At 44.5% G+C, this 14479-nt stretch overlaps 1 protein-coding gene across 1 annotated transcript in view; it reads right to left on the bottom strand.

Moving 5' to 3' along the window:
- LOC142214653 (NACHT, LRR and PYD domains-containing protein 3-like) overlaps positions 1–14182 on the bottom strand; it is a 42411-nt gene extending 28229 nt beyond the window's left edge. Inside the window, exons 1-3 of the mRNA XM_075283593.1 lie at positions 14154–14182; positions 12917–13080; positions 3936–4107 (exon numbers count right to left, since the gene is read on the bottom strand). Coding sequence (XP_075139694.1) covers positions 3936–4107; positions 12917–13080; positions 14154–14178 — 361 coding nt within the window. The 5' untranslated portion in view covers positions 14179–14182. The remainder of the gene's footprint in view (positions 1–3935; positions 4108–12916; positions 13081–14153) is intronic.
- Between the last annotated feature and the right edge of the window lie 297 nt (positions 14183–14479).

The following is a 14479-nucleotide window of genomic DNA, read 5'->3' as shown; positions in this document are numbered from 1 at the left end:
GGCCAATGCCGGCACCGGGAATCTTGTTAAAGTTGAGGGTCGCATGGATTCCACTCAGTATCAGCAGATTCTTGAGAATAATGTTCAAGAATCAGTGACGAAGTTGAAGTTACGCCGGGGATAGATATTTCAGCAAGACAATGATCCAAAACACCTCTCCAAATCGACTCAGGCATTCATGCAGAGGAACAATGATAATGTTCTGGAATGGCCATCCCAGTCCCCAGACCTGAATATCATTGAACATCTGTGGGATGATTTGAAGCAGGCTGTCCATGCTCAGCAACCATCAAACTTAACTGAACTTGAATTGTTTTGTAAAGAGGAATGGTCCAAAATCCCTTCATCCAGGATCCAGGAACTGATTAAAAGCTACAGGAAGCGACTAGAGGCTGTTATCTTTGCAAAGGGAGGATCTACTAAATATTAATGTCACTTTTCTGTTGAGGTGCCCATACTTTTGCACCGGTCAAATTTTGGTTTAATGCATATTGCACATTTTCTGTTAGTACAATAAACCTCATTTCAATCCTGAAATATTACTGAGTCCATCAGTTATTAGATATATCAAACTGAAATGGCTGCTGCAAACACCAAAATATTTAGAACTAAAAAATGATTAAGATTAATAGGGGTGCCCAAACTTTTTCATAGGACTGTATCTATAATACATAGTGTATGACACTGTCAGGACTCCTAGGACTATATATATCTATAATATATAGTGTATGACACTGTCAGGGCTCCTAGGACTATATATATCTATAATACATAGTGTATGACACTGTTAGGGCTCCTAGGACTATATATATCTATAATACATAGTGTATGACACTGTCAGGGCTCCTAGGACTATATATCTATAATACATAGTGTATGACACTGTCAGGGCTCCTAGGACTATATGACTATAATACATAGTGTATGACACTGTCAGGGCTCCTAGGACTATATATATCTATAATACATAGTGTATGACACTGTCAGGACTCCTAGGACTATATATATCTATAATATATAGTGTATGACACTGTCAGGGCTCCTAGGACTATATACAGTCCTATGAAAAAGTTTGGGCACCCCTATTAATCTTAATCATTTTTTGTTCTAAATATTTTGGTGTTTGCAACAGCCATTTCAGTTTGATATATCTAATAACTGATGGACACAGTAATATTTCAGGATTGAAATGAGGTTTATTGTACTAACAGAAAATGTGCAATATGCATTAAACCAAAATTTGACCGGTGCAAAAGTATGGGCACCCTTATCATTTTATTGATTTGAATTCCCCTAACTACTTTTTACTGACTTACTGAAGCACAAAATTGGTTTTGTAACCTCAGTGAGCTTTGAACTTCATAGCCAGATGTATCCAATCATAAGAAAAGGTATTTAAGGTGGCCAATTGCAAGTTGATCTCCTATTTGAATCTCCTCTGAAGAGTGGCATCATGGGCTACTCAAAACAACTCTCAAATGATCTGAAAACAAAGATTGTTCAACATAGTTGTTCAGGGGAAGGATACAAAAAGTTGTCTCAGAGATTTAACCTGTCAGTTTCCACTGTGAGGAACATAGTAAGGAAATGGAAGACCACAGGGACAGTTCTTGTTAAGCCCAGAAGTGGCAGGCCAAGAAAAATATCAGAAAGGCAGAGAAGAAGAATGGTGAGAACAGTCAAGGACAATCCACAGACCACCTCCAAAGAGCTGCAGCATCATCTTGCTGCAGATGGTGTCACTGTGCATCGGTCAACTATACAGCGCACTTTGCACAAATAGAAGTTGTATGGGAGAGTGATGAGAAAGAAGCCGTTTCTGCAAGCACGCCACAAATAGAGTTGCCTGAGGTATGAAAAAGCACATTTGGACAAGGCAGCTTCATTTTGGAAACAAAAATTGAGTTGTTTGGTTATAAAAAAAGGCGTTATGCATGGCGTCCAAAAAGAAACAGCATTCCAAGAAAAACACATGCTACCCACTGTAAAATTTGGTGGAGGTTCCATCATGCTTTGGGGCTGTGTGGCCAATGCCGGCATCGGGAATCTTGTTAAAGTTGAGAGTCGCATGGATTCCACTCAGTATCAGCAGATTCTTGAGAATAATGTTCAAGAATCAGTGACGAAGTTGAAGTTACGCCGGGGATGGATATTTCAGCAAGACAATGATCCAAAACACCGCTCCAAATCCTCAGGCATTCATGCAGAGGAACAATTACAATGTTCTGGAATGGCCATCCCAGTCCCCAGACCTGAATATCATTGAACATCTGTGGGATGATTTGAAGCGGGCTGTCCATGCTCGGCGACCATCTAACTTAACTGAACTTGAATTGTTTGTCCAAAATACCTTTATCCAGGATCCAGGAACTGATTAAAAGCTACAGGAAGCGACTAGAGGCTGTTATCTTTGCAAAAGGAGGATCTACTAAATATTAATGTCACTTTTCTGTTGAGGTGCCCATACTTTTGCACCGGTCAAATTTTGGTTTAATGCATATTGCACATTTTCTGTTAGTACAATAAACCTCATTTCAATCCTGAAATATTACTGTGTCCATCAGTTATTAGATATATCAAACTGAAATGGCTGTTGCAAACACCAAAATATTTAGAACTAAAAATGATTAAGATTAATAGGGGTGCCCAAACTTTTTCATAGGACTGTATATATATATATATATATATATATGAATGAGATAGTGTATGACACGGTCAGGGCTCCTAGGACTATATATCTATAAAGCATAGTGTGGGCCCGGCCTCTGCTTTGTGGGTTTACGTCTTCTGCATACAGGAAACGCAAACCCGGCAGTCAGTGTCCGCCTGTGAGTGTTTTGTGGTCTCCGTTGCGAAACCGGGTTTTTTAACCGGACACAAAGTCCTGCATGTCAGACTTTGTGTCCGGCTAAAAAAAAATGTTTCGCCGCAGAGACCAGAAGACGCTCACGGGCGGACACTTTGCAAACCCATTCAAATGAATTCAGAAGTAATACAGATTACTAAGTCCCAGGCTTACACAGCAATGCACAGATATTCTCCCTCACTCCTATCTATGATTTGTGTTACTATCTGCCTGTAACTGAATCAATTTGACTAAACTTTGTTCTACTTCTCCTACTCCTAAGACTCTCTAGCTCCATTACAAGCTTTGCTGCTCTCAGTGCCGTGTATTGCACAGGAAGATTGAGAAATTGGTTTGGATCATGCAGTGATGAATAACACATCCATTCCCTATTCCACCATCACTGAAATGCCCTGTGATCCTGCCCACAGAACCTTATATACTGTATGTCATATCAACACTAGAACGTGTCAACTTGCCACTGACTAGTGCTTGAGAGGCTGTTAGCCGATACCATGTGATGGTAGGATATCACACACACTTATCTCATCTGTACTTTCATCGGTTTGTCATCTCTAGTTAATACGATATCTGCTTGTTCTGGATCTTTCACCACTTCCACCATCTTCAATTCTTTTCAACCTTTAATAGGTGCTCTCAACTCATTGCCAACATATTTGGGATTTTTTTCTCTAGCCTCCACCATTCCTGAGTAATCAGTACAATTAGTTTTGATATCTTATATGCTAATTAGGCCTCTCTACTGTTACGTTGGTGGTGTCAAGACAATGGGGCGTGCCAAGTCAGAGGTAAGGCTCTGCAGGTAAGTTCTGGAGTCCTATTATTTCTTTGTGTGGACTAAGCCCTGCTGCAGAGCACCTTCATACCACAAGTCCTAGGTGCAGCTTCCTCAAAAATCTAAAATCTACAACCCACATACATTCTTCTGATCCTAGCAGAATGTCTCTCTATATATATACACTGCAGGACATGACTGATTCAGCAAAGGAATCTTTATTATTGTGTTGAATGTAAAGATAGAAATGAAAACTCCTACTTTATGGCGGACACATCTCATATACAACGTTACCTCTCTCACAGAGTTCCTCCAATACAGTGTGCAGAGCGGGGGAATAATGATCTATTCGTAACGCGTAAAGACTGACCCACAATGCTATCACAGCTTTTCTTCCTCTCTGGAAAATATCCTGTAGTAATGTCCGGGCCAATGATTTTCTGTCATTTTCTAGACTCAGGTATTTCTAGAAGAGAAGAAAAGTCACACATAAGGGTTATAGAAAGGTAAATAATACAAATGGTTCACATCATACATGCACCCGTGACGTGAAGCTTTCTCAGTGTTATGGTAAGGATGATCTATGGAAGTGATGACAATATTACAGCCAAAAGAGAAAATTATAGAGGAAAACTGGACAATTAGGTGCAGGGTCTAGGACCCTTTATGGCCACTCCTAGTCAGGATACAAGATGAGATACATAGACGTGGAGGTATACAGGTTATGCAGGGTATCCTCTGGTACATTTATCAAAGATGTTGCAGCTGGTCTGTAGATACTACACACTCATAGGATGGTGAAGCTGTGTCTGAGCTGCTACAGCCGAGGAAAACCCAAAAGTCATTATCTCAGAAAACTAGAATATTATATAAGACCAATTGTGAAAATATTATTTAACAGAGAAATGTTGGCCAAGTGTAAAGTGTGTCTAGTAAATGCCCCCAATACTTGGTGGGGGCTCCATGAATGACGCCATCAATGCGGCAATGCCAATCAATTCTGGGGCAGGTTCCGACTTCCTATTTACTGCCGATCAGCCCACACTTGGTTGCTGGCTATTGTGGCTCTGTCCTCGCTAAGCGTTTCTCTCTCCATTGTATATTAATGCTGACTTCTGACCTTTGGCTTCCCTTCTGACTCATCTTTTGGATTGTGATTTGGTTCTTCTTTGTGTCTATGGCTTTAACCCTTGGCTTGCTGACTCCTCTTCCACGTTGTTTGTCTTGTCCACGTTTTGTGTTGTCACTTATCTAAGAATGGATTGGCACACAGTTGTCTGCTGTCACCTAGGGCAGTGAGGCAAATAGGCAAACACAGGGGGTGGGTTCAGCTTAGGACTCACTGTCTCACTGTCATTCCCCTTCCTCCCAGGGTTCAGCCGCAGCAATGGGGAATTGCTCAGCTATAGAGAAATGTGGAAAGAATCCAGCACCACCGATAACATATGAAATTTCATACATCTTAGCTTTTAATAATTAAGTCTTTATTAAAAACTCATGATACGCATATCAAACAAAGAATCCCAAAACAAAGAAAAACTCAAAAAACAAAAATACAAAAAATCTGGCCTATGCGTTTCGAGGGATGGGCCCTTAGTTATAGCACAAGATTCAATAATACAAAGAAACAACTATATAAGCTATACAACAGCCACCAAAATCAGAACAGGAGAGGAAACACCAATCACTTCTGGGGGGGTTAATCCTAAATGGTCAATGAACAACCGTATATTAACAGGTAAGGCAAAACAAAACATAAACAAACTGACGATAAAAATGCATGTACAAGAAGAACATAACCAAGATAATCACAACTGCAATAAATAATAAACTAAAAACCATGTGAGACCTGGGAAAACAAAATATTATTTCTAATGTATATAAAATATATGTACATATAACTGACTATATAACATAGACACACGGACAAAGCAGTTAATAAGAACACTCAGCCCAGATGAATGTATGTAGAGAAGAGTAACCAAAGGATGTGGAACCATAAAATATATAGCTCCATAACTCCGATAGTAATGAAACTCACACAGGGCAGCGTGTGAAGAGGCGTGCGCTAGGCCAAAACATAAACCACGTGATGCACTAGGTCACGTGATTGAGGTGGGCACAGTCCACACACAAAATCAGCTGATCCCCAGTCATGTGACCAGAGGAAAAAACAGCAAATTCAAAATCTCCATGTAGAAACAATATACTGTACAATGGTACCGACTAGGGGTTAATAACCAAAATCCCAAAAGAAGAAACTAAAACAAAAGAAAAATAAAAAATACAAACATAAATCATATCAATAGAAATACATCAAATCTGACCTATAATTTAGGCCATCAGGGTAACAAGCTGTAGGATCCAGAAAAATTCCCTTTCAAGGAGCTTTCTCCTCCAATCCCCCCATAAAGGTTTAGTTACCTGCTCTATGGCAATGAAGCGGAGGGAGAAAATGTGACCCTGATGGCAAGTAACAAAATGCTTAGAAGCCCCAGAGATTTTATATGAATCAGTTCCATTGCAATCTGAGGTATTGTTATGGTCAGCAGGGTTTATTAAAGAGAAACCTAAACAAACAAAAACCCTGAGGAGCCTTACTAGACTCTGAACTGCATAAACACCCTAATGGGAACACGGTCTGGCAGTTAGTGTCACTGCCAGGTAACTACACCAACCAGGTGTGCTCTTGTTAATTCACAGAGCAGCTCAGAGCAGCCACTACAACAAACAAACTGTGTAGTCAGAACTCCTGGACTAGACAGAGACCAACTAACCAGTGTGTGCCACCAGCTGCACACAAACACACAAGGCAGCTCACTGCCCAAACACTAATAGTGTGATTCTGACTGGCGATCATGTGTAAGCTAAGGCCAAGTAAATATTGTTTATATTTGACACACACACACACACACACACACACACACACACACACACACACAAAGGCAAACAGCCCAGCTGCCCACACCGAGCGTACATTGGCCGACACCCCAGTCACACAGCCGACCATGCCCGGCTGCTGCAAGGGAAGTTAACCCTATGAATACTGGACTGTGCAGTGGAACACGCTGCGACTCCCATATCATGGCCGCACAATCCTAACAGATATGCTCGGATATTCTTACTTTCAGGGGGCGTATAGTGCACCCCCATAATAAAGATTACAATCCGTACACCAAATTAGATAGACAACATACCTGGACTTACAGTTAAAGGGATCCTATCATTAAAACTCATTTGCATATCGACGAAAACTGGGATTTCTACAGAACGGTGGCACAGAGAACAGATCTATAGGTAGGAGAAGAATAGCCTTAAAAAAGCGATTCCTACATGTTTGGGACAAAACATTGAGTTTTAATGATAGGATCCCTTTAAGAAATGATTTAATGCAGTATCTCTTGTGATAGAGTTAATTCCCAAAATCCTTTGTCTTGTGAACAAATTGACAAACTCGACATCTCAAAGTCCCAGACCTATAGAAACCCTTAGAGTCTAACCGTGTTCCAATGTTAGTTTGGGAATCTTCTACAAACAACTAGGTGACAAGAGATTCCCCAGAGTTTTGCCCTTACGGGCTATGAATTGACAACCAATTTGCATGATGTGGTCGGGTATAATAATGGAGGATTATGTAGATAATCTGTTTTCCCATAGTCCAAACAGCAGCACAACAGATGGGGTATTCCTGCCCCTGCGTGCAATCAGGACAGGTGGAACTTTTACTCAATCAAAGAACCTCCCCTATAAGAGGTCACCAGACCTCCCCCTCCTCGTGTTAGTTCTAAAGTAGAGATTTCCAAACCCTTCAGAAAATTAACAAGCCAAACATACAGGGAGGGAGCTTTGTGCTGCTGTTTGGACTATGGGAAAACAGATTATCTACATAATCCTCCATTCCCCATACGTCCAACACAGCAGCACAACAGATGGGGAGGTAGCAAGAAACCCCCCCCCTAGGGTGGGACTTCCTGACAAACTGATGTCAATACCGAGCGACCGAAGGCAGCCGCCTCCGCGCTAAAATCGTCCAACCTATCATGTCTCACAAAAGTTAAGTGAGAACTCCAGGTCGCTGCCGCATAAATCTGGTCCAGGGAGATGGAATATCTCTCCCCACATGTCGTGGCAACTGCACAACTAGAATGTGCCCTTAAAACTCAGGCGGAAGTAGGCCCTGAGTACTGAATGCTTGAGAGATGGCCTCCTTGATCCATCTCGCCAATGTTGCCTTCAAGGCTCTACACCCCTTGTATTTTCTGAAAAGACTTACCAGAAAGGTTTTCTGGGTCGACGGGACTTTTTGGAATAAATCCCGGGAGATATCTTAATTGTACCCTGTCTGGAAGAATAGTAAATACGGCTCAGAGGCTGCTAAAGCCTGCAGTTCTCCAGTACGCTTAGCTGATGTGACGGCTAAGAGGAATTCCACTTTGCAGAAGAGGAACTTTAGTCCTATGTCTTGTAGTGGTTCAAAGGGGGGCCCACAGAGCCCCTGCAGTACCGTAGCTAAATCCCATTGGGGGATTAGGACTTGGATTGCGGGTCGGAGCCACCGGCCCCTCTTAAGGATTAACTTACCAACGAATCTTGAGACAATCTTATCCCTAATACGGCTGAAAGGGCAGCTACATGCACTTTTAATGTCACCGGGGTGAGGGCTTTCTCCAGCCCGCTTTACCAAAACTCCAATACCGTCTCCATAACTGGTATTGCACGTTGATTCTCTGTGCACCATTGCTGGTAAATTCTGCCAATCCTCATGTAGCTTCTATTCATAGAATCTGCCCTTGAGCAGGCCAGTGTTGTCCGCATGGCCTGTGACAATCCCCCATGTCCGTATAGGGTGCGGTCAACCTCCAGGCTGTCAGGTTGAACCTCTTCAGGTCCTGGCATAGCCACTTGTTTCGGGTTACCAGGTTGTGAAGAAGTGGAAGCCTCCAGTAATTCCCTCGACTCATCTGTATGAGGTGGGTAAATCATGCCCTTTTTGGCCAGAACGGTATGATGGCAATCACCCATACCTGGTCTTGACTGATCTTGGCCAATACCTTCGAAACCATGGGAAGTGGAGGGAAGATGTATGCCAGCCTGAACCTCCAAGGTATTGATAGGGCATCTACTGCCAAGGGGTTGTCCTCCTGGTAGAGGGAACAGACCCTCTCCACCTTGGCATTGTACTGGGTGGCCATCAGATCCACCTCGGGGAGACCCCTCATCCGAGTCAACTGACGAAAGACCTCCTGGTTGAGGGACCACTCGCCCGACACTGCTTCTCCCCTGCTGAGCTGGTCTGCCAGCACATTCAGATGTCCCCTTATGTGCACCGCACTGAGGTGGCTTAGATTTTCCTCAGCCCAGGAAAAAAATCTGATCTGTTAGCTTGAAGAGGGAGGGGACCTCATCCCTCCCTGCTTGTTCAGGTAGAGGACCACCGTGACGTTGTCCGTCCTGACTCTGACCGCCTTGCCGCGTAGATCCTGGGTGAAGTATAGCAGGGTTCAATACACTGCGCAGACTCGCGCCAATTCGATGACTGAGCAGTCTCCAGTCGGCTCCATGTCCCTTGTGCCAGGGTCTCCCCCCGATGCGCTCCCCAGCCATGGAAGGAGGCATCCGTTGTCAACAGGGTCCAGTCGGGCTGGACCGTGGACATCCCGTCCTTCAATAGGGACCACCATTGCAGTGATCGACGGGTACTGATGGACAACTGGATAGGCTTCTTCAGCCCTGAGGGGCTGCGGCTCCATACCTTGAGGATCTCGCTCTGTAGTGGACGCATATGCTCTAGTGCCCATGGAACTGCATCTGCAGCTGCTGACATTAAACCTAGGACCTTCATTGAGGTTCTTACCCGAACCTCCCGCGTATCCGCCAGATGTTGCAACGCCCGACAAATCTACTCCTTCTGACTGTGAGGGAGAGATATCTCCATCCTCTGAGAGTCCACAATGAACCCAAGAACTGGATTCTGGTGGTGGGGACGACTGCCGAGTTTTGACCATTGATCAGCCCGCCTAACTCTTCTAGGAAGGCGATAGTGATCCTTAGGTGGGCCGCGAGAACCTCTGTTGAGTGGGCCTTTAACAGCCAATCGTCTAGGTACGGTATGATGAATATACCTTGGAGCCGAAGAGCTGCAACGACCGGGGCCACGACCTTTGTAAAGGTGTGGGGGGGGGGGGGCGAGGATATTCTGAACGGAAGAGCTGTGAACTGCAGATGACACAGAGTACCGTTCAGCACAACCCCGATCCTCAAGAACCTTCTGTGTGGCGGAAATATCGGGACGTGTAAATATGCGTCCCTTAAATCTAGGGTGACAAACCTGTCTCCTCGGTGCAGAAAAGGTGTCACTGACCTGATAGTTCCCTTCCGGAAATGGGTCTTGAGGACGTATTGGTTGAGAAATCTTAAATCGACCACCATTCTCTGACTCCCGATGTTTTGGGTCCCAAAAACACTGGAGAGTAAAATCCGGTCGATTGCTCTGCCAGGCACTGGCTCTAGAGCGCCTTTGTCCAGGTATCCCTGAACAGCGTTCTCCAGAAGGATCTGCTTTTGAACACAAAACGCGGGTTTACACAAATTTGTCGGGTGGGTGAGATGTGAACTTTATTTTGTAGCTCGAATACACGAGCTGGAGGCCCCATGGGTCCTGAATGTGACGGCTCCATGCCGCCGAGAAGTGGGAAAGTCGACCTTCCACTGGCAAAGCGGATACAAGGGGAGGGGGGAGTAGACGTCAGAAGGTAGTTTTCTCCTTCTCAGGCTCTCGGATGGTGTGTCAATTTATACCTCCATAATGGTATCCAGCTCTTTCCAAAAGAGCCTGCCCGGCTCAAACGGAAGTGCGCACAAGTTGTATTTGGAAGTACTATCTGCCCTCCAGGGCTTCATCCACAGGGGGCGTTTTGCGGCCGTGGCTAATGAGATAGCCTTCGCCGCAATCTTCACTTGATACAAACCTGCTTCTGCCAAATAATCCACTGCTACGGAGGTGGAGGATAGGAACGCCAGAAGATCATCACAGGGAACACCTGTATAGATATCTCTACACAGAGTAGATCTATTACCTCGCAGGAACTGAACGACTTCTCCTGTTGAACTCCCACGGAGGCCTGCGCAGATGCTGCAGTATAAATTCGGTGCAGGGAACCCTCTGCACGCCTGTATATCGCCTCCTGGAGATTTGAGCCATCTTCTGATGGCACTAACGTGCGCCTCGATAATTTAGAGACAGCCATATCGACTCTTGGGGGACGACCCCAATGATCAAATTTGTAGTGACGCCGACACAGTAGGCATTAGTCAGGCAGCCCACAGGCAGATGGCACAGATGGAGAAGGCAGATCTAGCCTTCGGGTAGAGTACGAACAGTATAGAACTCTAGACCCGGTGCACTTAACATAAAAGTCTGTTTCCTTACAGACAGCAACACGAAAAAAACTCCCCTTTTTTTTTTTTTTTTTTAAAGGGACTTGTTCACTCACAAAAGTAGTCTTGGTGCACCTTAGCTTACCTCACCAGAGCTGTGGGAGTTGCTGGATAACTCACTGCCATCTCATAGGCTGCAGTTCCCATTAGCTGCGCTTTAGGGCAGCGGGAAGACCCGGCCAGATAGGTGCGGTAAAGCCATAACAATCGCACAGGGCATCGCAATAGACATGCACAACTATGCACTAAGCATAAAGGGAGCAGAAGCTGACACACAAATTCCATGCCTGTGAACTGTAACACAGCCAGGCACCTACAGGCCACAGTAATAGACATAAGTGCTCACACTATGCACTAAGCATGAAGGGAGCAAAGGCTCCACACAAATTCCATGCCTGACTGTAACACAGACAGGCCATTGCAATAGAAATGAGTGCTCACATTATGCACCAAGCATGAAGGGAAGCAAGGCTCTCACACAAATTCCATGCCTGCCTGTAACACAGACAGGTACATACACACCACTGCAATAGACATAAGTGCTACACTATGCACTATGCATGAATGGAGCAAAGGCTCCACCCAAATTCCATGCCTGCCTGTAACACAGACAGGTACATACACACCACTGCAATAGACATAAGTGCTACACTATGCACTATGCATGAATGGAGCAAAGGCTCCACCCAAATTCCATGCCTGACTGTAACACAGACAGGCCATTGCAATAGAAATGAGTGCTCACACTATGCACTAAGCATGGAGGGAAGCAAGGCTCCCACACAAATTCCATGCCAGACTGTAACACAGACAGGTACATACAGGCTACTGCAATAGACATAAGTGCTACACTATGCACTAAGCATGAAGGGAAGCAAGGCTCCCACAAAAATTCCATGCCTGACTGTAACACAGACAGGTACATACAGGCCATTGCAATAGACATACAATCGACATAATAGAGTGCCCATAGCAAAAAGTATCAGTGCTTTTAGTTTTCAGAAAACACAGAGGAAAGCTAGGACTCAGCTTACCTTATTGGGCAGTGAATGAGCTGTGCACAGCTGAACCATCAGACACCCTGCAAAGCAGGTAAGACAAAACCTAAATCTTTCTCTCAGAAGGAAAGAAAGAGAAGGAAAGAAAGGGAAAGAAGAAGGAGCTAACAGCCACCTTCTTCCGATCCCGGAGGAGGCCACAGGCCTCCTCACCACCTGTCCCTGTCCGCAGGACAGAAAAAAACACGAGGAGGGGGAGGTCTGGTGACCTCTTATAGGGGAGGTTCTTTGATTGAGTAAAAGTTCCACCTGTCCTGATTGCACGCAGGGGCAGGAATACCCCATCTGTTGTGCTGCTGTGTTGAACGTATGGGGAATGAGGTTTATTGATGTTTAACATAGATTGTGTGTTTCACCACATAACAATTGTCCCCAACACCTCCTAGCAGAAAGGACAAAACAGCCTAGATGGCAAAATGTGTTTGAGAGCATTGTAGGGGCGAGTCTACCAGTCAACAATCTCTCATCAAGAGGTACACTACCCAAAAGTAGCCCATGAGAAACTCTTTATAGAGCAGCAGGAAATATTTGTGGCAAGACCCAGTGTCTAATAAGAACAATCCTGTAATCGCCTATAGTCATATACATAGCTACATGCTGAGTTTTACAACAATCTGACATTTCTCTTCGGGTGCAGTATTTTTTATTTATTTTTTTGTAATGAGTGTATTCACACAAATCCAGCTACAGAAAGAAATGTGACATGGAGTGAACTGTACCTATAACACAAGATAGCACATGGAGCACTTGTATATATACTGGTAGTTTCTGTCTTCTCACCTCGAGATCTGGGATATTCCGCTCTTTCAGCTCACTCAGAAGTGATATAGGATTCATGTTCTCCACAATGTAGAGCAGATCATCCTGGAAATATTCATACGTCATCCTCAGAACATGATCTTTATACTGACAAAGCTGCCGATAAAACTGTCGAGAGTCATCATCTAGGACATGAAGGAGACACAAGAATGAAATCTGTTAGAACTGTGGTTTCTAAACTTTCTGAAGGCAGAACCCACTTTTAGGGTGGACTTTTTGTCTGAGGCCATCCCACTGCCTATTTGCGCTATTCTAGACTCCTATCAAACACTATTATGGCTGTTTATTCAGCTGTGGCAGCAGCAATATGGCTGCTGATGAAGGGTCCTCGGCCAATTTGCAGTGGGGTTAGCAGCGCCAGTCTGCAGCATAGACACAGTGAGGGTTACAGAGTTGCAGCATCCTCTCACCACAACATATTTGCAGGTTTATGATCTACAGTGAAGTTTGTTATCGCTGACACATGCGCAGTGCCACGCCAGTATTATTCAATCAAGGCCACTGATAAACAGGTTAGGTGACACGACCCTCCAATCCAGGGCTGCTTTCAGACAAGTGAAGCCTTGGGCAAAAGTTAAAAGCAGGACCCCAAAGGCTAACATACTATTAAGGCTGGTCTTACACGACCGTAGTTTAAGACCGCAAATGGTCCGCAATTGAGGGTTTTCAATTGCGGACACATTATACTCAATGTGGCCTCTTACACCACCACCATTTTATCCGTGGTGTGCCGGGCCGCAACCGAGGTCCGCACTTTTTAGAACATGTCCGTAATTCTCGGCACTGCACGGACTTGCCCTGTGGCTGCTTACACAGTAAGCTGGGGTAAGCGTCCACAAGAAAATGGCTGCAGGCATGCGCAGTTGGCTCTGCCCAAGGCCTGACAGCAGAGCTGACTGCGCATGCCTAGAAGTTTGAAGATTTCTCTCGCAGCATTGGTGACCGCCCCAAGTGCAGTTTGAGCGCAGGGGCCACCCCCAGTGCTGCAAGAGAACTCATTTGCATTAAGAAAAAAAAGGTAGGAGAAGAATAGCCTTTCTTAAGGCTATTCCTACGTGTTTGGGACAAAAAAATAGCATTTTAATGATTGAATCCCTTTAACCAGGGTGGGATGTCTGTTCACTTCCACTACACTGTCAAGACGATTGTTTAATTAAAATAAAAGTAAAAACTTGAGAAAAAGCAGAGGAACCCTTACCATCTCTGGACGGTTTGTTACCCATTCCTGAGCCTGGAAAATTCCTGCAAAATGAAAAACTTACATTGGGAAACAATGAAGACATTGAACAGAGTCTTTTCTATATACATTATCTAACCCACCACTACTTAATGTATTATTTCTAGTAGTGACCGATACTTTTTATTCCACTGTCCAGGCTCCTGTGCTGTTCGGCTTCGCTGCCGCCCCCAGGGGGTGCTGTAGCTGACACTGAGGAACATTAGGATACTGGATGTGGCGTCCTTTAGTATCATGATAAAGGTACAGGGCCGAATAGAGGCAGCAGCGGAGAAGCGCAAAAAGAG

This window comes from Leptodactylus fuscus, chromosome 7, assembly GCF_031893055.1.
Source record: "Leptodactylus fuscus isolate aLepFus1 chromosome 7, aLepFus1.hap2, whole genome shotgun sequence".
Lineage (NCBI taxonomy): Eukaryota > Metazoa > Chordata > Amphibia > Anura > Leptodactylidae > Leptodactylus > Leptodactylus fuscus.
This window is presented reverse-complemented; position numbering and strand designations above follow the sequence as displayed.